General features: G+C 39.7%; 1 protein-coding gene across 12 annotated transcripts in view; it reads left to right on the top strand.

The window, feature by feature from the left end:
• UNC13B (unc-13 homolog B) overlaps positions 1–20495 on the top strand; it is a 237719-nt gene that overhangs the window by 43343 nt on the left and 173881 nt on the right. For all 12 annotated transcript variants that reach the window (XR_008291122.1, XM_053204957.1, XM_027039368.2 and 9 more), the window contains exon 2: positions 19688–19717. Coding sequence is in view for 9 of the 12 variants with exons in the window: in XM_053204957.1 (XP_053060932.1) it covers positions 19688–19717 (30 nt within the window). In the remaining 3 variants the exon portion in view is untranslated. The remainder of the gene's footprint in view (positions 1–19687; positions 19718–20495) is intronic.

Raw genomic sequence — 20495 nt, 5'->3', positions numbered from 1 at the left:
TAGATGTTTGGATTATTTCTACTTTTGGATTATTATGAGTAATGCTACTAAGAACATTCATGTACAATTTTTGTATAGGTATATTTTTATTTATGTATTTATTTATTTTTTAATGTTTATTTTTGAGAGAGTGAGGGAGGGGCAGAGAGCGAGAGAGAGAGACACAGAGTCCAAAGCAGGTTCCAGGCTCTGAGCTGTCAGCACAGAGCCTGACGTGGGGCCTGAACTCCTGAACCACGAGATCATGACCTGAGCCAAAGTCTGACACTTAATCGCCTGAGCCACCCAGTTTTCAAACTTTTTCATCATCCTAGAAAAACTCCATAATCATTAACTAATCACTCCCTCTCTCTCCATCTCCTGGTAACCACTAATCTGCTTTCTGTTTTTCTGGATTTTCTAATTTTGGATATACTGTATCATATAAAAGGAATCATACAATATGTAGTTCTTTGTGACTGGCTTCGTTCACTTAGTATAAGTTTTCAAGCTTTAGCCATGTTATAACATTTATTTGTATTTCATTCTCTTTTATAGCTTTTTTATTTCTTTTTTACATCTGTATGGATGTATCCTGTTTATCCATTTATTAGTTCATGGGCATTTTGGTTGGATATATATTTTTTAAATGTTTATTTTTGATAGCATGAGTGGGGAGGGGCAGAGAGAGAGGGGGACAGAGGATCTGAAGTAGGTGGGCTCTGTGCTGACAGCAGTGAGCTGATGTGGGGCTTTCTTGAACTCATAAACTGTGAGATAGTGACCCAAGGCAAAGTTGGATTCTCAACCAACTGAGCCACCTACGTGCCCTGTGAACCTTTTGTAAAAGGGTCTGTACCGTTCATTGTACATTTCCACCAGCAGTGAATGTGGGTTCCAATTTCTCTACATCCAAGCCAACAGGTATTAGGCTATTTTTTTTTTTTTTTTATTTTTTAATTGAAAAAAAAATTTTTTTAAATTTCCTTAATGCTTATTCATTTTCGAGAGACAGAGTGCAAGCAGGGCTGGGGCAGAGAGAGAGGGAGACACGGAATCCAAAGCAGGCTCCAGGCTCTGAGCTGTCAGCACAGAGCCCAACGTGGGGCTCAAACTCACAAACCATGAGATCATGACCAGAGCCGAAGTCAGATGCTTAACCGACTGAGCCACCCAGGCACCCCAGGCTATTTTTAAATTTTACCCATCCCAGAGGGTGTGAAATGGTACCTCATTTGTGAATACTAATTTTGGTTTATATTTTCGTTTTGCTTTGATATACATTTCCCTAATGACGTTGCACATCTTTCCATGTGTTTATTGGTAATTTGTATATTTTCTCTGCAAAGGACCTGAATAGATACTTCTCCACGTTTTTTTTATTTTAAAATTTTTAAAAAAATTTATTTTCGGGGCGCCTGGGTGGCGCAGTCGGTTAAGCGTCCGACTTCAGCCAGGTCACGATCTCGTGGTCCGTGAGTTTGAGCCCCGCGTCAGGCTCTGGGCTGATGGCTCAGAGCCTGGAGCCTGTTTCCGATTCTGTGTCTCCCTCTCTCTCTGCCCCTCCCCCGTTCATGCTCTGTCTCTCTCTGTCCCAAAAATAAATAAACGTTGAAAAAAAAAATAAAAAAAAATTTATTTATTTTGAGATAGAGAATCCCAAATAGGTTCTATGTTGTCAGCATGGGGCCTGATGTGGGGCTTGAACTCAAAGTGTGAAGTCATGGCCCGAGCCAAAATCAAGAGTCTCTTACTTAACCCACTGAACCACCCAGGCACCCCTGCACATTTTATTTTAATGTTTATTTTGAGAGAGAGAGAATATGCATGCATGCATGCGTGGGGGAGGAGCAGAGAGAGAGAGGGGGGGGAGAGAATCCCAAGCAGGCTCTGAGTTGTCAGCTCAGAGCCCAACTCGTGGCTCAATCCCGTGAACCATGAGATCATGACCTGAGCCAAAGTCAGATGCTCAACTGATTGAGCCACCCAGGTGCCCCTCCAAAGACTACTTTATGTATGAATCTGTTTATACAGTGTTCTTGAAATGACAAAATTGTGCTGATTGGGAACAGATAAGTGGTTGCCAGGGGTTACAGATTATGAAGGAGGGGGTAAGCATGACTATAATATAGAATCATGAGGGAGATGTTGTGGTGATGGAATATTTCTTTTTCTTGATTGCAGTGGTAGTTGTGTGTATCTACATATGTGATAAATAACATAGAACAAACACACATAACACGTTGTGTTAATTTCCTGGTTTTGATATTGTGGTGTCATTATGTAAAATTATGTAAGATTTAACTATGGGGGGAACTGGGTGAAGGGTACATGGGACCCTTCTGTTGAATCTCTCTGTAAATCTGTAATTATTTCAAAGTAAAAAATTAACCCTATAGTAAATATTGTACTCAGTACTGAAACATTAAAAATAGTCATTTATGTGTATACACACATACACATATACAAAAACAAAGGAACATAACTCAGCCATAAAAAAAGGATCAGATCTTGCCATTTGCAGCAACATGGATAGACCCCTAAAGGGTATTCTAAGTGAAATAAGTCAGAGAAAGACAATGAAATGCCATATGATTTTACTTATAAGTGGGATCTAAAAATCAAACAAATGAATAAACAAAAAGCAGAAACAGAACCATAAATGCAGAGACGAAACTGATGATTGTTAGGTGGGGGAGGGGAGGAGATGGGCAAAATGGATAAAGAGGAGTGGGTGGAATATAGAGGCTTCTAATTTTGGAGTGGGTGAGTTATAGGGGATTGAAAGATACAGCATAGGAATATTGTCAGTAGTATTGTAATAGTATTGTATGGTGACAGATGGTAGCTATACTTGTGAACATATGGACATTAAAAAAAAATTTTTTTTGAGAGAGTGTGTGCACAAGCAGGGCAGGGGCAGGGGGAAAGAGAATCTTAAGCAGGCGTCATGCCAGTGCACAGCCCGATGAAGGGCTCGATCTCATGACTGTGAGATCATGACCTGAGCTGAAATCAAGAGTTGGACACATAACCAACTGAGCCACCCAGGTGCCCCACATTTGGACATGTTGAATCACTGTTGTACACCTGAAACTAATGTAACTGTGTGCCAACCATACTTCAATAAAAAATGAAAGAAATTCAAGCCGTTACTACAGTAAAACCTTGGATTGCAAGTAACTTGTTCTGTGAGTGTTGCACAAGATGAGTAAACATTTCTAAGAAATTGTAACTTGATGAACGAGTGATGTCTTATAATATGAGTAGTATGTGATGCAGAATGTTACATGATCACAACTGAGCTAATGGTTCTTGAATTTGCTTTAACATATGAGTGCCTTGGATTACAAGCATATTTTCAGAACAAATTATGCTTGCAAACGAAGGTTTTACTCTATTTTAAAAATTCCCTTTTAAAATCAAACAGTTCAAGGATGCTAACTTTAAAAAAAAATTTTTTTTAATGTTTATTTATTTTTGAGAGAGAGCGAGAGAACGAGAGAGCAGGGTAGGGGCAAAGAGAAAGGGAGACACAATCCAAAGCAGGCTCCAGGCTCCAAGCTGACAGGGCAGAGCCCGACCTGGGGCTCAAACTCACAAACTGTGGGATCATGACCTGAACCGAAGTCGGACGCTTAACCAACTGAGCCACCCAGGCACCCCCAAGGATGCTAACTTTTACTTAATTCAGTAGTTTATTGGAAGTCCTAGCATATGCCATAAGATGAAAAAAGAGTAAAAAGATTTTAGGTTTGGAAAGAATGGAAAAAAAATTATAATCAGATAATAATCAGATCATGTGATTTTCTATATAGAAAACTAGGGAATCTAGGCATAAAAACAAGGGTGTAACAGAATTATTGCATTTAAGATAATTTTTAAAGTTGCATTTCTATGTAGTACACATATCATTGGCAATAGCAAAAAGATGGTATGGTGAAATCTAACAAAAGATGTATGGGACCAAATTAAATTAATTTCATAGGAAATTAAAAACCAAGACATTAAAGAGAAGGGTATGCTGTTTTCAAATACAGGAAACCTAATTTTTTTTTTCTGTGACACCCTCCAGCAACACCCTAAATATTTTTAAAGTATAAAGTTTTCTCATTTGATTTATAGATGTTAAATGTAGTTCTGATTATTCTTTTTTTTTTTAATTTTTTTTTAATGTTTATTTATTTTTGAGACAGAGAGAAACAGAGCATGAATGGGGGAGGGGCAGAGAGAGAGGGAGACACAGAATCGGAAGCAGGCTCCAGGCTCTGAGCCATCAGCCCAGAGCCCGACGCGGGGCTCGAACTCACGAACCGTGAGATGGTGACCTGAGCTGAAGTCAGACGCTCAACCGACTGAGCCACCCAGGCGCCCCTACTTCTGATAATTCTTAACAGTGATTTTAGGAACTTGACATTTGCTTCTAGAATTTATAAAGGATTGGTTATCATCTGAAAACCTGTTTATGCAATAGTGATATTAAAAAATTAAAGGGAAAACACCTTATGTCAATAGATGCACAAAAAGAGTAGCAAAACACTAAAGAAATAGGCAGGAGTCTCTTGCCTTACCTGGTATCAAGATTTAAAAGATAACATTATAGCTATGTATATAGAAGTATGTGATACTTAAATATATATATGACAAAGTAAAAAATACGATGGAGGTTAAATTTAATATAGTATTCTAAGATTTAAAATAATAGCTGGGGCGCCTGGGTGGCTCAGTCGGTTAAGCGTCTGACTTCAGCTCAGGTCATGATCTCACGGTTTGTGAGTTCGAGCCCGGTGTTGGGCTCTGTGCTGACAGCTCAGAGACTGGAGCCTGCTTTGGATTCCGTGTCTCCCTCTCTCTCTGCTCCTCCCCCACTCACACTCTGTCTCTCTCTCTCTCAAAAATAAACCTACATTAAAAAAAATTAAAAAAAAATAGCTGAAACAATCTTTGTTACTCTCTAGGTATAAGTATCCAAATTCCAGAATAAATGAGTAAAACTAGGTCATCAGGATTTCTGAGGATTTTATTTTTCAAGTGACACCAGTACAGTTTGAGTTTTCTGTGAATTTCTGTTAGTGATTTTACTAAAATCTCATACATGTCATCAAAATATTTTAATTTACAAAAATAGGAGTTAATTTAAAAAATGGGAACTGAGGAGCGTCTGGGTGGCTCAGTTGGTTAACATAGGACTGTTCATTTCAGATGTGGTCATGATCCTGGGGTGGTGGGATTGAGCCCTGCTTGGGGCTTTTCGCTTGGCTTGGGGCCTATTTAGGATTCTCTCTTTTTTCTCCCTCTTTCACTGTTCCTCTCCTACTTGTGCACGTGTGCTCTCTCTCAAAATAAATAAACATGAAAAGTTTATTTAAAAAAATAGGAACTGAAGTGAATGCTTTTTTACATTTCTGTGTTTTTTCACATCAGTTCTTTTATTTCCCCTTCCCCCTATTTATACAGAAACTCAACAGACAAAAATCTTCATTTTCCAGAACAGACATGATTTTTCACCTTCTATTTAAAAACTCTCAGGACTATAATAATTACTCTTTTTGGTCTAAGGACCCACAGATGAACACTGTCAGAGCCAAGTCTAGAGTCAAGATCTGGTTCCTTGTGCTTTTCCCAAATAACTGCATTGATTTTCCGCCATTAGCAGTTGCTGTTTTTGTTCCACTTCTGTAGGATTAACGTAATCTTTCAAGAGTTACTGCTGAAATGTTGGGAAACTCAGATTTTAGGTGCTGTATCTTCAGGACACACACTTACAAAAACGTGTTCCCATTATTATGGTTTTTCTCAAGGGCCTATGTTTATTATTTCTAGGGCTAGAGTAGACCCTTGAATTAGCAATGATTCCATCCAGTTCCAAAGAGATACTTGCAAACACCACTGAGTAAACACCATGTATATGCTTATGTTAATAGAGCAAATAAACAAGACAAATCAGTAAAAACAGACTTGTAGATAGGAAACTCTAATGAGAACAACAACATTGATAAATTTAGGAAAAAGCAATTTTATTAGCAGATGATCTTAAGCTGCATGGATTTCTCCTTGATATGCAAACTGTTTTGTGGATAGATGTGTGTTTTTCTGAAGAGCAGATATGTAGCTTTTGTTAAATTATCAAAGGAGTCTTATTTTTAAAAGGTTAAGTATTTACGGTAATAGAGTGACAGTAGGGAAGGCATGTTGGCACAGTTTTAGTGAGGAGCAAGTGGTTATAAAAAAGGAAGAGAGGGATTCTATCTAGGAAAAACTGAAAAGTGAACAACATGTACTTCATTTCTGGACTTTTGGTATCCTCTTTCTTCCCTTATGTTGTCTTTCCAAAGGAGATTCAGAAAGATTTCCTTTTTTTTTTGAGATTTATTCTTAAATAGGAAAAACTCTGGATTTAAGATACTATAGTTTCTTATTATTTAATGTTTATTTATTTTTGAGAGAGACAGAGACAGAGCTTGAGTGGGGGAGGGGCAGAGAGAGAGGGAGACCCAGAATCCGAAGCAGGCTCCAGGCTCTGAGCTGTCAGCACAGAGCCCGACGTGGGGCTCGGACCCACGGACCATGAGATCATGACCTGAGCTGAAGTTGGACTCCCAACCGACTCAGCCACCCAGGCGCTCCTATAATTCCTTTGTTTTAGTTCTGTGTCCAACTAGCTTCAAGTACCTATACCCAAACTCTCAGAGATTTTAGCTAGCAGACTTTGCCTTGCATTGGAATTTGGAAATACTCAGATTTTAGGTGCTGTTATCTTCATGACAAACATGTAAAAAACATGCTTCTCTGATTACGATTTGTTTTTAATGTTTATTTTTAAGAGACAGAGCACAAGCAGGGGAGGGGCAGAGAGAGAGGGAGACACAAGATTGTGAGGCAGGCTCCAGGCTCTGAGCTGTCAGTACAGAGCCTGACACAGGGCTTGAACTCCTGATCTGTGAGATCATGACCTGAGCCGAAGTTGGATGCCCAACTGACGAAGCCACCTAGGCTCCCCTGATTATGATTTTTTTCATGCCTTTTTAATGTAGTTTCTTAGGTCTCCTTCCTTCCTTCCTTCCTTCCTTCCTTCCTTCCTTCCTTCCTTCCTTCCTTCCTTCCTTTTTTTCTTTATTTTCTTTTATCTCTTTTCTCTCTTCTTTTTTTTTCTTGTTTATTTATTTTGAGAAAGAGAGAATCCCAAGCAGACTCCATCCACACTGTCAGCACAGAACCTAATGCAGGGCTTAAACTCATGAACCATGAGATCATGACCTGAGTCGAAATCAAGAGTCAGGTGCTTAACTGTCTGAACCTTTTTTATCTATATTTTACCCATTTCTGAGGTGCCTGGGTGGCCCAGTTGGTTAAGCGTTGGACTTTGGCTCAGGACATGATTTTGCCATTCCTGGGTTCAAGCCCCCTACTGAGCTCTGTGCTGACAGCTCAGAGCCTGGAGCCTGCTTTGAATTCTGTGTCTCCCTTTCTGCCCCTCCCCCACTCACTCTCTCTCTTTCTCTCAAAAATATTAAAAAAATTATTATTTTACCCATTTCCTTAGTCTCACTTCTACTTCTTTTGATGGTCTTTGATTAGCATCCCAGCCTTACTCATCAATCCTTTGTGGCACATTTCATCTAACACTGCATTTTGGTTTCTAGACTCACAGTGTATTATCTATAAGCTTGCATTTTTTTTTTTTTTTCTTTTACCTTCCTTAGGGTATGGACTATGGTTTTCCTTTCTCTTCCTTTTGCTGCTGCTGTGGCATTCTGGTGAAATGGAAAGAACTAGAGTTATAGTCAGAAGATAGGAATCCTTTATCAAGCTCCATTACTTATTATGCATGTTATGTTGCCAACTGATTCTTAATCTGATCCAGCCACTGAAACTCTGTGCTTGACTTTTTCCTAATCTGTAAAATGGAGCTAAAAAAGAAAATTGGCAAAACCCCCAACATCTTTAAACAGGAATGGTCCGTTGCAGTGCTCTAACACTACTGGACAATACTGTTGTCCTTTAGAACTTTACTGTCTTAGACATTCATGCCCTACTGGAATACCAACTTCTCTGCAGCTTTCTCTAACCAACCCTGCATCTTTGTTTTACTCCCTCAAGATTGAATTTGGGAGTATGTGATTACTGCATCTAGGTCTGCTCCCTTTGGCTTCTGTAGTGGGTCTTAGGTCCTGCCTCCCATGTCTCTCAGGATTCCTTCAGAAGAGGAAGAGTGTTTTGATACTAGGGAGCCCAAAAGACAAATAGCTACCTCATTCTTTTTTTTTTTTTTTTCCTACCTCATTCATTTAATTCAGTTTTAGGCAGTTTCTTTCTTAATACCATTATTTTAATTTGTAATTCACTAATGACATATGATGTTGAACATCTTTTCATGGGGTTACTTGCTATCTGTAGATCTTCTTGGGTGAAGTATTTGTCAAGGTCTTTTGCCAATTTAAAATCAGGTACTGTGATTTCTTACTGTTGAGTTTTAGTGGTTCTTTGTGTATTTTGGATAACAGTCCTTTATGAGATATATCTTTTGCAAATACTTTTTTCCAGTCTGTGGCGGGCGTATCTTTTCTTTGTTTTGACATGGTTTTTCACAGAGCAGTTTTTAATTTACTGAAGTCCAGCCTGTCACTTCTTTCATGAAATGTGCCTTTGTGTTGTGTCTGAAAAGTCATAATCATATCCAAGGTCATCTGGGTTTTCTCCTATGTTATCTTCTAGTTTTCCATACAGATCTGTGATCCATTTTGAGTTAATTTTTGTGAAGGTCTGTCTCTAGATTTAAAAAAAAAAATTTTTTTTAATGTTTATTTAAAAAAATTTTTTTTTAATGTTTATTTATTTTTGAGACAGAGAGAGACAGAGCATGAACAGGAGAGAGTCTGAGAGAGAGGGAGACACAGAATCTGAAATAGGCTCCGGGCTCCGAGCTGTCAGCACAGAGCCCGATGCGGGGCTCGAACCCACGGACCGCAAGATCATGACCTGGTCCGAAGTTGGACGCTCAACCAACTGAGCAACCCAGGCGCCCCTTAATGTTTATTTTAGAGAGAGAAGGAGCACAAGTTGGGGAGGGGCAAAGAGAGAGAGGGAGACACAGAATCAGAAGCAGGCTCCAGGCTCTGAGCTGTCAGCTCAGAGCCCGGCATGAGGCTTGAACTCATGAACTGCAAGACCATGACTTGAGCTGAAGTGGGAAGCTTAACCAACTGAGCCTCGCAGGCGCCCCTAGAATTTTTTTTTTTTTTTTGGATGTACATGTCCATTTGTTACAGCATCATTTGTTGAAAAGGCTGTTGTCCGGGCGCCTGGGTGGCTCAGTCAGTTAAGCGGCCGACTTCGGCTCAGGCCATGATCTCACAGTCCGTGAGTTCAAGCCCCGCGTCCGGCTCTGTGCTGACGGCTCAGAGCCTGGAGCCTGTTTCGGATTCTGTGTCTCCCTCTCTCTGACCCTCCCCTGTTCATGCTCTGTCTCTCCCTGTCTCAAAAATAAATAAAAATGTTAAAAAAAATTTTTTTTGAAAAGGCTGTTGTTGTTCCATTGTATTGCCTTTGCTCCTCTGTCAAAGATTAGTTGACTTGGGCACCTGGCTAGCTAAGTTGGTGGAGTATGCGATTCTTGGGCTTGTAAGTTTGAGCCTCATATTGGGTGTAGAGGTTGCTTAAAAATAAAATGAAAAAAAAAAAAGATGACTATATTTATGTGGGTCTATTTCTGGTGTCTGTCCTGTTCGATTGATCTATTTGTCTATTCTTTCACTAAAACCATACTGTCTGGATTACTATTAGCTTTATACTAAGTCTTGAAAGTTGGATAGTATCAGTCTTGAACTTCAATATAGAGTTGACTGTTCTGGGTCTTCTGGCTTTCCATAGAAACTTCATAATCAGTTTTTCCATATCTACAAGATAACTTGCTGGGATTTTGATTAGGAATATATTGAATCTGTAGGTCAAGTTGGAAAGAACTGACATCTTGATGATATTAAGGCTTTATATCCATGAGTATGGATTATTTCTCTAATTACTTCTGCTTTAATATCTTTGATCAGAGTTGGGTAGTTTTCCTCATACAGATCTTGTACTTCTTTTGTTAGATTTATACCTAAGTACTTAATTTTTTTTGGGTGCTAATGTAAATGAAAATGTGTGTGTGTGTGTGTGTGTGTGTGTGTGTGTGTTTTAATTTATTTGTTTTTAAGAAGGCTCTACACCCAATGTGGATCTTAAACTCACAATCCCAAGATCAACAGTTGCTTGCTCTACAGACTAAGCCAGCCCCTTTTGTACAGTTTTAGGTTGTTCAAATAATACTTTATATGTATATATTTTTTTCTATTTAAAATAATTTTTTATTATTTATTAACATTTATTTATTATTGAGAGACAGCATTAGCATGGGAGGGGCAGAGAGAGGGGGAGACACAGAATCCCAAGCAGGCTCTAGGCTCTGAGCTGTCATCAGAGCCTGAGATGGGGCTCGAACTCCCAAACCGCAAGATCATGACCTGAGCCAAAGTCAGATGCTTAACTGAGCCACTTAGGTGCCCCTATTTTTTATTTTTTAAGTAAACTCTGTACCGCTCACAGGGCTCAAACTCATGACCCCAAGATTAAGCGTCACATGTTCCTACTGACAGAGGAACCTCCTTTGCTTTCCTCCCTTATGTATGGAGGAACCTCCATACTGTTTTCCACAGTGGCTGCACCAGTTTGCATTCCCACCAGCAATGCAAAAGAGATCCTCTTTCTCCACATCCTCACCAACATCTGTTGTTGCCTGAGTTGTTTATGTTAGCCCTTCTGACGGGTGTGAGGTGGTATCTCGTGGTTTTGAATTGTATTTTCCTGATGATGATTGGTGTTGAGCATTTTTTCATGTGTGGGTTTGCCATCTGGATGTCTTCTTTGGAGAAGTGTCTATTCATGTCTTTTGCCCATTTCTTCACTGGATTATTTGTTTTTTGGGTGTTGAGTTTGATAAGTTCTTTATAGATTTTGGATACTAACCCTTCATCTGATATGTCATTTGCAAACATCTTTTCCCATTCTGTCAGTTGCCTTTTAGTTTTGCTGATTGTTTCCTTCACTGTGCAGAAGCTTTTTATTTTGATGAGGTTCCAATAGTTCATTTTTGCTTTTGTTTCCTTTGCCTCTGGAGAGGTGTTAAGTAAGAAGTTGCTGCAGCTGAGGTCAAAGAGGTTTTTGCCTGCTTTCTCCTCGAGGATTTTGATGACTTCCTGTCTTATGTTGAGGTCTTTCATCCATTTTGAGTTTATTTTTGTGTATAGTGTAAGAAAGGGGTCCAGGTTCATTCTTCTGCATGTTGCTGTCCAGTTTTCCCAGCACACTTGCTGAAGAGACTGTCTTTATTTCATTGGATATTCTTTCCTGCTTTGTCAAAGATTAGTTGGCCATACATTTGTGGGTCCATTTCTGGGTTCTCTATTCTGTTCCATTGATCTGAGTATATGTTTTTGTGCCAACTACATGTACAATTTTAAGTGTTGATATGTTTTGAGAGAGAAAGAGAGAGTGTGCATGTGCTCTCAAGTAGGGGAGGGGCAGATAGAGGGAGAGAGAGAATCCCAAGCAGGCTCCACACCGTCAGCACAGAGCCTGATGTGTGGGGTACAATCCCATGAACCCAGAGATCACTACCTGAGCCAAAACTAAGAATCAGATGCCCAACCAATTTAGCCACCCAGGTGCCCCCTACATGTACAATTGTATTTATTTACTTATTAAAAAAATTTTTTTTTTAAATGTTTGCTTATTTTTGAGAGAGGTAGAATGCAAGCAGGGGAATGGCAGAGAGAGACACAGAATCCAAAGCAGGCTCCAGGCTGTGAGCTGTCAGTACAGAGCTTGACTTGGGGCCCCAACTCCTGAACCATTAGTGACCCGAGCCAAAGGCGGAAGCTTAACCGACTGAGCCACCCAGATGCGCCCCTACATGTACAATTTTAAATGTGGATTCTTGATTTCTTAATACTGTGTTTTGAGATTTCTTCTTAGTCATTTATTAGTCTTACACATGTTTTGCAAATATTTCCTCCTAATCTATGGCTTGCCTTTTTAACAGTGACTTTTGAGGAATACGTTTCAAATTTTAAGTCTAGTCCATCCATTTTTTTTTAATGCTTTTAAACTTAATGCTTTTTGTATTCAAGAAATTTTTGACAATCCCAAGATTGCTAAGATTTTGTTTTCTCCTAGAGGTTTTATAGTTTTAGCTCTTCCATTTAGTTCTATTCCTGATTCATTTCAAGTTAAGTTTTGCATGTGGTGTGAGGTAAGGACAATATATATTGTTTTATTCATATATTTCATATATATTTCCATTTTACTTCATTGATCTCTATTTTTATGCCAGTGCTACACTATCTTGATTACTGTAGCTTTACAGTAAGTCTTAGATTAAATGAAACTGTTAAAAAAATGATTGGGAAGAGGAATTGATGTAGACTACAAGGGGCAGTCCAGTGGGAGACACTTTGATTCAGTAAAAATAGATTTTAGCATTAAGTGCTGCCTGAGAATGGAGAGGATCTTGTAAAGAGATACTGGATCACCCATGTCTTGGAAAATATTAAGGAGTGCTAGGATGTCAGCTAAGGTTGAAGCTTTCAGTTGTAATGTAGAACAAGGAGAGTGGCAGATCTGTACCCTCAAGTATCCTTACCAGGCACTGTCTTGAAATTTCCTTTTATTCTCCTCCCATCCCTATGTACTTAGTCCTAATCATCATTGATAGAAAAATGTTGGTGCTTACTGGAACTTAGCAGATTTCCTCCATGTGTGTGGTCTTTGACCTTTCCTAGAAGTTGGCATGCTGCAATCCTAATGTGGGATACTTTATTTTGCAGTTCTGCACTGATGTTTTGTAAACAGCTCTTTGTGATCATTTGGATGGGAGCTTCTCTTGTTATCTGTTTATTCCCAGCAAGAAATTACTTCTCACCCTTGTTTAAAGTCTGTTGTCCAGGGGTGCCTGGGTGGCTCAGTTGGTTAATCGTCCGACTTCAGCTCAGGTCATGATCTCACGGTCTGTGGGTTCAAGCCCTGTGTCGGGCTCTGTGCTGACAGCTCAGAGCCTGGAGCCTGCTTCAGATTCTGTGTCTCCCTCTCTCTCTGACCCTCCCTCATTCATGCTTTGTCTCTCTCTGTCTCAAAAATAAATAAACAGTAAAAAAAAAAAAAAGTCTTCTGTCCAAATCTAGCTTCTTGAGCTCTTCTTTAGGCATGAATGGAATGGAGGGAGTTTGTGTGATGGGCTTTAAATAAGAAACCTCTATAACTTAAACCTTAGATATGCCACATGAAACTGGTTGCCTGCCATAGGAGTAATTTAGTTTACCTCTTCGTCAAGAGACTGTAAGAGATTTCTGCATTGAGGATGGGATTAGATTGGATGACTTTTTGTTTGTTTGTTTTGATGGTGGGAAAGTTTATTTATTTTTTTTCAATATATGAAATTTATTGTCAGATTGGTTTCCATACAACATCCAGTGCTCATCCCAAAAGGTGCCCTCCTCAATACCCATCACCCACCCTCCCCTCCCTCCTACCCCCATCAACCCTCAGTTTGTTCTCAGTTTTTAAGAGTCTCTTATGCTTTGTCTCTCTCCCACTCTAACCTCTTTTTTTCCTTCCCCTCCCCCATGGGTTTCTGTTAAGTTTCTCAGGATCCACATAAGAGTGAAAACATATGGTATCTGCCTTTCTCTGTATGGCTTATTTCACTTAGCATAACACTCTCTAGTTCCATCCATGTTGCTACAAAGGGCCATATTTCATTCTTATTGCCACGTAGTACTCCATTGTGTATATAAACCACAATTTCTTTATCCATTCATCAGTTGATGGACATTTAGGCTCTTTCCACAATTTGGCTATTGTTGAGAGTGCTGCTATAAACATTGGGGTACAAGTGCCCCTGTGCATCAGTACTCCTGTATCCCTTGGGTAAATTCCTAGCAGTGCTACTGCTGGGTCATAGGGTAGGTCTATTTTTAATTTTCTGAGGAACCTCCACACTGTTTTCCAGAGTGGCTGCACCAATTTGCATTCCCACCAACAGTGCAAGAGGGTTCCCGTTTCTCCACATCCTCTCCAGCATCTATAGTCTCCTGATTTGTTCAATTTGGCCACTCTGACTGGCTTGAGGTGATATCTGAGGGTGGTTTTGATTTGTATTTGCCTGATAAGGATTGACGCTGAACATCTTTTCATGTGCCTGTTGGCCATCCGGATGTCTTCTTGAGAGAAGTGTCTATTCATGTTTTCTGCCCATTTCTTCACTGGGTTATTTGTTTTTCGGGTGTGGAGCTTGGTGAGCTCTTTATAGATTTTGGATACTAGCCCTTTGTCCGATAGGTCATTTGCAAATATCTTTTCCCATTCCGTTGGTTGCCTTTTAGTTTGGTTGGTTGTTTCCTTTGCTGTGCAGAAGCTTTTTATCTTCATAAGGTCCCAGTAATTCACTTTTGCTTTTAATTCCCTTGCCTTTGGGGATGTGTCGAGTAAGAGATTGCTACGGCTGAGGTCAGAGAGGTCTTTCCCTGCTTTCTCCTCTAAGGTTTTGATGATTTCCTGTCTCACATTCAGGTCCTTTATCCATTTTGAGTTTATTTTTGTGAATGGTGTGAGAAAGTGGTCTAGTTTCAACCTTCTGCATGTTGCTGCCCAGTTCTCCCAGCACCATTTGTTAAAGAGACTGTCTTTTTTCCATCGGATGTTCTTTCCTGCTTTGTCAAGGATGAGTTGGCCATACGTTTGTGGGTCTAGTTCTGGGGGGTTTCTATTCTATTCCATTGGTCTATGTGTCTGTTTTTGTGCCAACCCAGCACCATTTGTTAAAGAGACTATTTTTTCCATTGGATGTTCTTTCCTGCTTTGTCAAAGATTAGTTGGCCATACGTTTGTGGGTCTAGTTCTGGGGTTTCTATTCTATTCCATTGGTCTATGTGTCTGTTTTTGTGCCAATACCATGCTGTCTTGATGATTACAGCTTTGTAGTAGAGGCTAAAGTCTGGGATTGTGATGCCTCCTGCTTTGGTCTTCTTCAAAATTACTTTGGCTATTCAGGGCCTTTTGTGGTTCCATATGAATTTTAGGATTGCTTGTTCTAGCTTTGAGAAGAATGCTGGTGCAATTTTGATTGGGATTGCACTGAATGTGTAGATAGCTTTGGATAGTATTGACATTTTGACAATATTTATTCTTCCAATCCATGAGCAGGGAATGTTTTTCCATTTCTTTATATCTTCTTCAATTTCCTTCATAAGCTTTCTATAGTTTTCAGCATACAGATCTTTTACATCTTTGGTTAGATTTATTCCTAGGTATTTTATGCTTCTTGGTGCAATTGTGAATGGGATCAGTTTCTTTATTTGTCTTTCTGTTGCTTCATTATTAGTGTATAAGAATGCAACTGATTTCTGTACATTGATTTTGTATCCTGTGACTTTGCTGAATTCATGTATCAGTTCTAGCAGGCTTTTGGTGGAGTCTATCAGATTTTCCATGTATAATATCATGTCATCTGCAAAAAGTGAAAGCTTGACTTCATCTTTGCCAATTTTGATGCCTTTGACTTCCTTTTGTTGTCTGATTGCTGATGCTAGAACTTCCAACACTGTTAAACAACAAGTGAGAGTGGACATCCCTGTCGTGTTCCTGATCTCAGGGAAAAAGCTCTCAGTTTTTCCCCATTGAGGATGATGTTAGCTGTGGGCTTTTCATAAATGGCTTTGATGATGTTTAAGTATGTTCCTTCTATCCCGACTTTCTTGAGGGTTTTAATTAAAAAAGTTTGCTGAATTTTGTCAAATGCCTTTTTGCATCGATTGACAGGATCATATGGTTCTTTTCTTTTATTAATGTGATGTATCACGTTGATTGATTTGCGAATGTTGAACCAGCCCTGCATCCCAGGAATGAATCCCACTTGATCATGGTGAATAATTCTTTTTATATGCTGTTGAATTCGATTTGCTAGTATCTTATTGAGAATTTTTGCATCCATATTCATCAGGGATATTGGCCTGTAGTTCTCTTTTTTTGCTGGGTCTCTGTCTGGTTTAGGAATCAAAGTAATACTGGCTTCAAAAAATGAGTCTGGAAGTTTTCCTTCCCTTTCTATTTTTTGGAATAGCTTGAGAAGGATAGATATTATCTCTGCTTTAAGCGTCTGGTCGAACTCCCCTGGGAAGCCATCTGGTCCTGGACTCTTATTTGTTGGGAGATTTTTGATAACCGATTCAATTTCTTCTCTGGTTATGGGTCTGTTCAATCTTTCTATTTCCTCCTGATTGAGTTTTGGAAGCGTGTGGGTGTTTAGGAATTTGTCCATTTCTTCCAGGTTGTCCAGTTTGTTGGCATATAATTTTTCATAGTATTCCCTGATAATTGCTTGTATCTCCGAGGGATTGGTTGTAATAATTCCATTTTCATTCATGATTTTATCTATTTGGGTCATCTCCCTTTTCTTTTTGAGAAGCCTGGCTAGAGGTTTGTAAATTTTGTTTATTTTTTCAAAAAACCAACTCTGGGCTTCATTGATCTGCTCTACAGTTTTTTTAGATTCTATATTGTTTATTTCTGCTCTGACCTTTATTATTTCTCTTCTTCTGGGTTTGGGGTGTCTTTGCTGTTCTATTTCCTTTAGGTGTGCTGTTAGATTTTATATTTGGGCTTTTTCTTGTTTCTTGAGATAGGCCTGGATTGCAATGTATTTTCCTCTCAGGACTGCCTTTGCTGCATCCCAAAGTGTTTGGATTGTTGTATTTTCATTCTCGTTTGTTTCCATATATTTTTTAGTTTCTTCTCTAATTGCCTCGTTGACCCATTCATTCTTTAGTAGTGTGTTCTTTAACCTCCATGCTTTTGGAGGTTTCTAGACTTTTTCCTGTGGTTGATTTCAAGCTTCATAGCATTGTGGTCTGAAAGTATGCATGGTATGATCTCAATTCTTGTATACTTATGAAGGGCTGTTTTGTGACCCAGTATGTGATCTGTCTTGGAGAATGTTCCATGTGCACTCGAGAAGAAAGTATATTCTGTTGCTTTGGGATGCAGAGTTCTAAATATATCTGTCAAGTCCATCTGATCCAATGTATCATTCAGGGCCCTTGTTTCTTTATTGACCGTGTGTCTAGATGATCTATCCATTTCTGTAAGCGGGGTGTTAAAGTCCCCTGCAATTACCACATTCTTATCAATAACGTTGCTTGTGTTTGTGAGTAATTGTTTTATATATTTGGGGGCTCCCGTATTCGGCGCATAGACATTTATAATTGTTAGCTCTTCCTGATGGATAGACCCTGTAATTATTATATAATGCCCTTCTTCCTCTCTTGTTATAGCCTTTAATTTAAAGTCTAGTTTGTCTGATATAAGTATGGCTACTCCAGCTTTCTTTTGGCTTCCAGTAGCATGATAAATAGTTCTCCATCCCCTCACTTTCAATCTGAAGGTATCCTCAGGTCTAAAATGAGTCTCTTGTAGACAGCAAATAGATGGGTCTTGTTTTTTTTATCCATTCTGATACCCTATGTCTTTTGGTTGGCGCATTTAGTCCATTTACATTCAGTGTTATTATAGAAAGATACGGGTTTAGAGTCATTGTGATGTCTGTAGATTTCATGCTTGTAGTGATGTCTCTGGTACTTTGTCTCACAGGATCCCCCTTAGGATCTCTTGTAGGGCTGGTTTAGTGGTGATGAATTCCTTCAGTTTTTGTTTGTTTGCGAAGACCTTTATCTCTCCTTCTATTCTAAATGACAGACTTGCTGGATAAAGGATTCTCGGCTGCATATTTTTTCTGTTCAACACATTGGAGATCTCCTGCCATTCCTTTCTGGCTTGCCAAGTTTCAAAAGAGAGATCGGTCACGAGTCTTATAGGTCTCCCTTTATATGTTAGGGCACGTTTATCCCTAGCTGCTTTCAGAATTTTCTCTTTATCCTTGTATTTTGCCAGTTTCACTATGATATGTCATGCAGAAGATCGATTCAAGTTACGTCTGAAGGGAGTTCTCTGTGTCTCTTGGATTTCAATGCCTTTTTCCTTCCCCAGATCCGGGAAGTTCTCAGCTATTATTTCTTCAAGTACACCTTCAGCACCTTTCCCTCTCTCTTCCTCCTCCGGAATACCAATTATGCATATATTATTTCTGTTTAGTGCATCACTTAGTTCTCTAATTTTCCCCTCATACTCCTGGATTTTTTAATCTTTTTCTCAGCTTCCTCTTTTCCATAATTTTATCTTCTAGTTCACCTATTCTCTCCTCTGCCTCTTCAATCCGAGCCGTGGTCGTCTCCATTTTATTTTGCATTTCATTGATAGCGTTTTTTAGCTCCTCCTGACTGTTCCTTAATCGCTTGATCTCTGTAGCAAGAGATTCTCTGCTGTCCTCTATACTGTTTTCAAGCCCAGCGATTAATTTTATGACTATTATTCTCAGTTCACTTTCTGTTATATTGTTTACATCCTTCTTGATCAGTTCGTTAGCTGTTGTTATTTCCTGGAGATTCTTTTGAGGGGAACTCTTCCGTTTAGTCATTTTAGATAGTCCCTGGAGTGGTGCAGAACTGCAGGGTACTTCCCCTGTGCTGTCTTGAATAATTTGCATTGGTGGGCGGGGCCGCAATCAGACATGACGTCTGCCCCCAGCCCACTGCTGGGGCCACAGTCAGACTGGTGTGTACCTTCTCTTCCCCTCTCCTAGGGGTGGGATTCACTGTGGGGTGGTGTGGCTCGTCTGGGCTATTTGCACACTGCCAGGCTTGTGGTGCTGGGGATCTGGCGTATTTGATGGGGTGGATCGGCAAGGTGCACAGGGGCGGGAGGGGCAGGCTCAGCTCGCTTTTCCTTCAGTGATCCGCTTTGGGAGGGGCCCTGCGGCACCAGGAGGGAGTCAGACCCGCCAGAGGGATGGATCCGCAGAAGCAAGGCGTAGGGTGTTTGCGCGGAGCAAGCAAGTTCCCTGGCAGGAACTGGTTCCCTTTGGGATTTTGGCTGGGGGATGTGCAAAGGAGATGGCGCTGGTGAGCGCCTTTGTTTCCCACCAAACTGCGGTCTGTTGTCCGGGGCTCAACAACTCTCTCTCCTGTTGTCCTCCAGCCCTCCCGTTCTCTGAGCAGAGCTGTTAACTTAAAACCTTCCAGATGTTAAGTCCTGCTTGCTGTTGGAACACACTCCTTCTGGCCCCTCCGCTTTTGCAAGCCAGACTTGGGGCCTCTGCTTGGCCAGTGGGCTGCCCGACCCCCCCCACCCCCCCCACCCCCGCCCCGGCTCCCTTCCGCCATTCCGTGTAGCGTGCACCGCCTCTCCTCCCTTCCTACCCTCTTCCGTGGGCCTCTCGTCTGTGCTTGGCTTCAGATAATCCCTTCTGCTAAGTCTTCTGGTGGTTTTCTGGGTTATTTAGGCAGGTGTAGGTGGAATCTAAGTGATCAGCAGGACCTGGTGAGCCCAGCGTCCTCTTACGCCGTCATCTTCCCTCAATCCTAGATTGGATGGCTTTTAAAGGTCCTTGTAACTCTCTGCCTTCAAGCTTTGGTCAGCAGTCCCAGCTTCTTTTCTCTTAGACTTAGAGTTATAAATCTAGTTCTAACTCTAACTTTGGCATATAATAGGTGCTCAAGAAACATTGGTTCAGTAAATGACTTTGCAGAAAGTCTTCATGGTGTCTTCTTTTTTTCTCTTGCAGTTAAAAGAGCCAAATTCCAGGGTTCACCAGGTAAGGCCAGCCTTTAATTATTATGTCTTTTCCTTTCATACTTTGTCTCATTTAAAAACAATCTTTTAAACAATCATTAATTTCATTTAATTCATTGATTAGATTAAGAAAATAATTTAAATTATTAACAATCAATATGGAGAGATATTGGTCAAGGGGTACAAAGTTTCAGTTATGCAAGATGAATAATTTCTGGAGATTTAATGTACAATATCAATGTGTTCATAATTAACGAGTGCTATATACTTGAAATTTGCTAAGAGGATAGATTCCAAGTTATTGATCATATACACATACACATTTGAAAATTGTGATTATGTGAGATGTGATGAATATATTAATCGGCTTGATTATGATGATTATTTCACAATGTATATGTATATCAAATCATCAAGTTGTACACCTTAAATACATACAATTTTAAGTTGCCAATTATACCTCAGTAAAGCTGGAACAAAAATCAGTGCTGTTGTAAAACTTTAAAGAGATCTGTCTATATACCTATTTAGTGAAAACTTAGTCCCCATATCTCTTGGCCAACTCAGTTCTACTTCTCAGTAGTAATTATTTGGAGGTTTGTGTATACCTTTTCAGATTTTTTTGTGTGTATATGCATGTTTAAATAAATAGATTAACTTTGTGCAACCTGCTTTTATTCAAACAACACATTATGAAAATAAGTTGTTTAGAATTTTGTTGTAAATTTGTACCTGAGTTTCCTGATTGATGAATATTTAGTTGTTTCCAGTTTTTGCTATTATAAGCAATACATGTTTTT

The sequence above is a fragment of the Acinonyx jubatus genome, chromosome D4 (assembly GCF_027475565.1).
Source record: "Acinonyx jubatus isolate Ajub_Pintada_27869175 chromosome D4, VMU_Ajub_asm_v1.0, whole genome shotgun sequence".
NCBI classification, from domain to species: domain Eukaryota; kingdom Metazoa; phylum Chordata; class Mammalia; order Carnivora; family Felidae; genus Acinonyx; species Acinonyx jubatus.
Note: the sequence above shows the minus strand (reverse complement) of the source record. Positions and strands in the feature narration are given on the sequence as shown.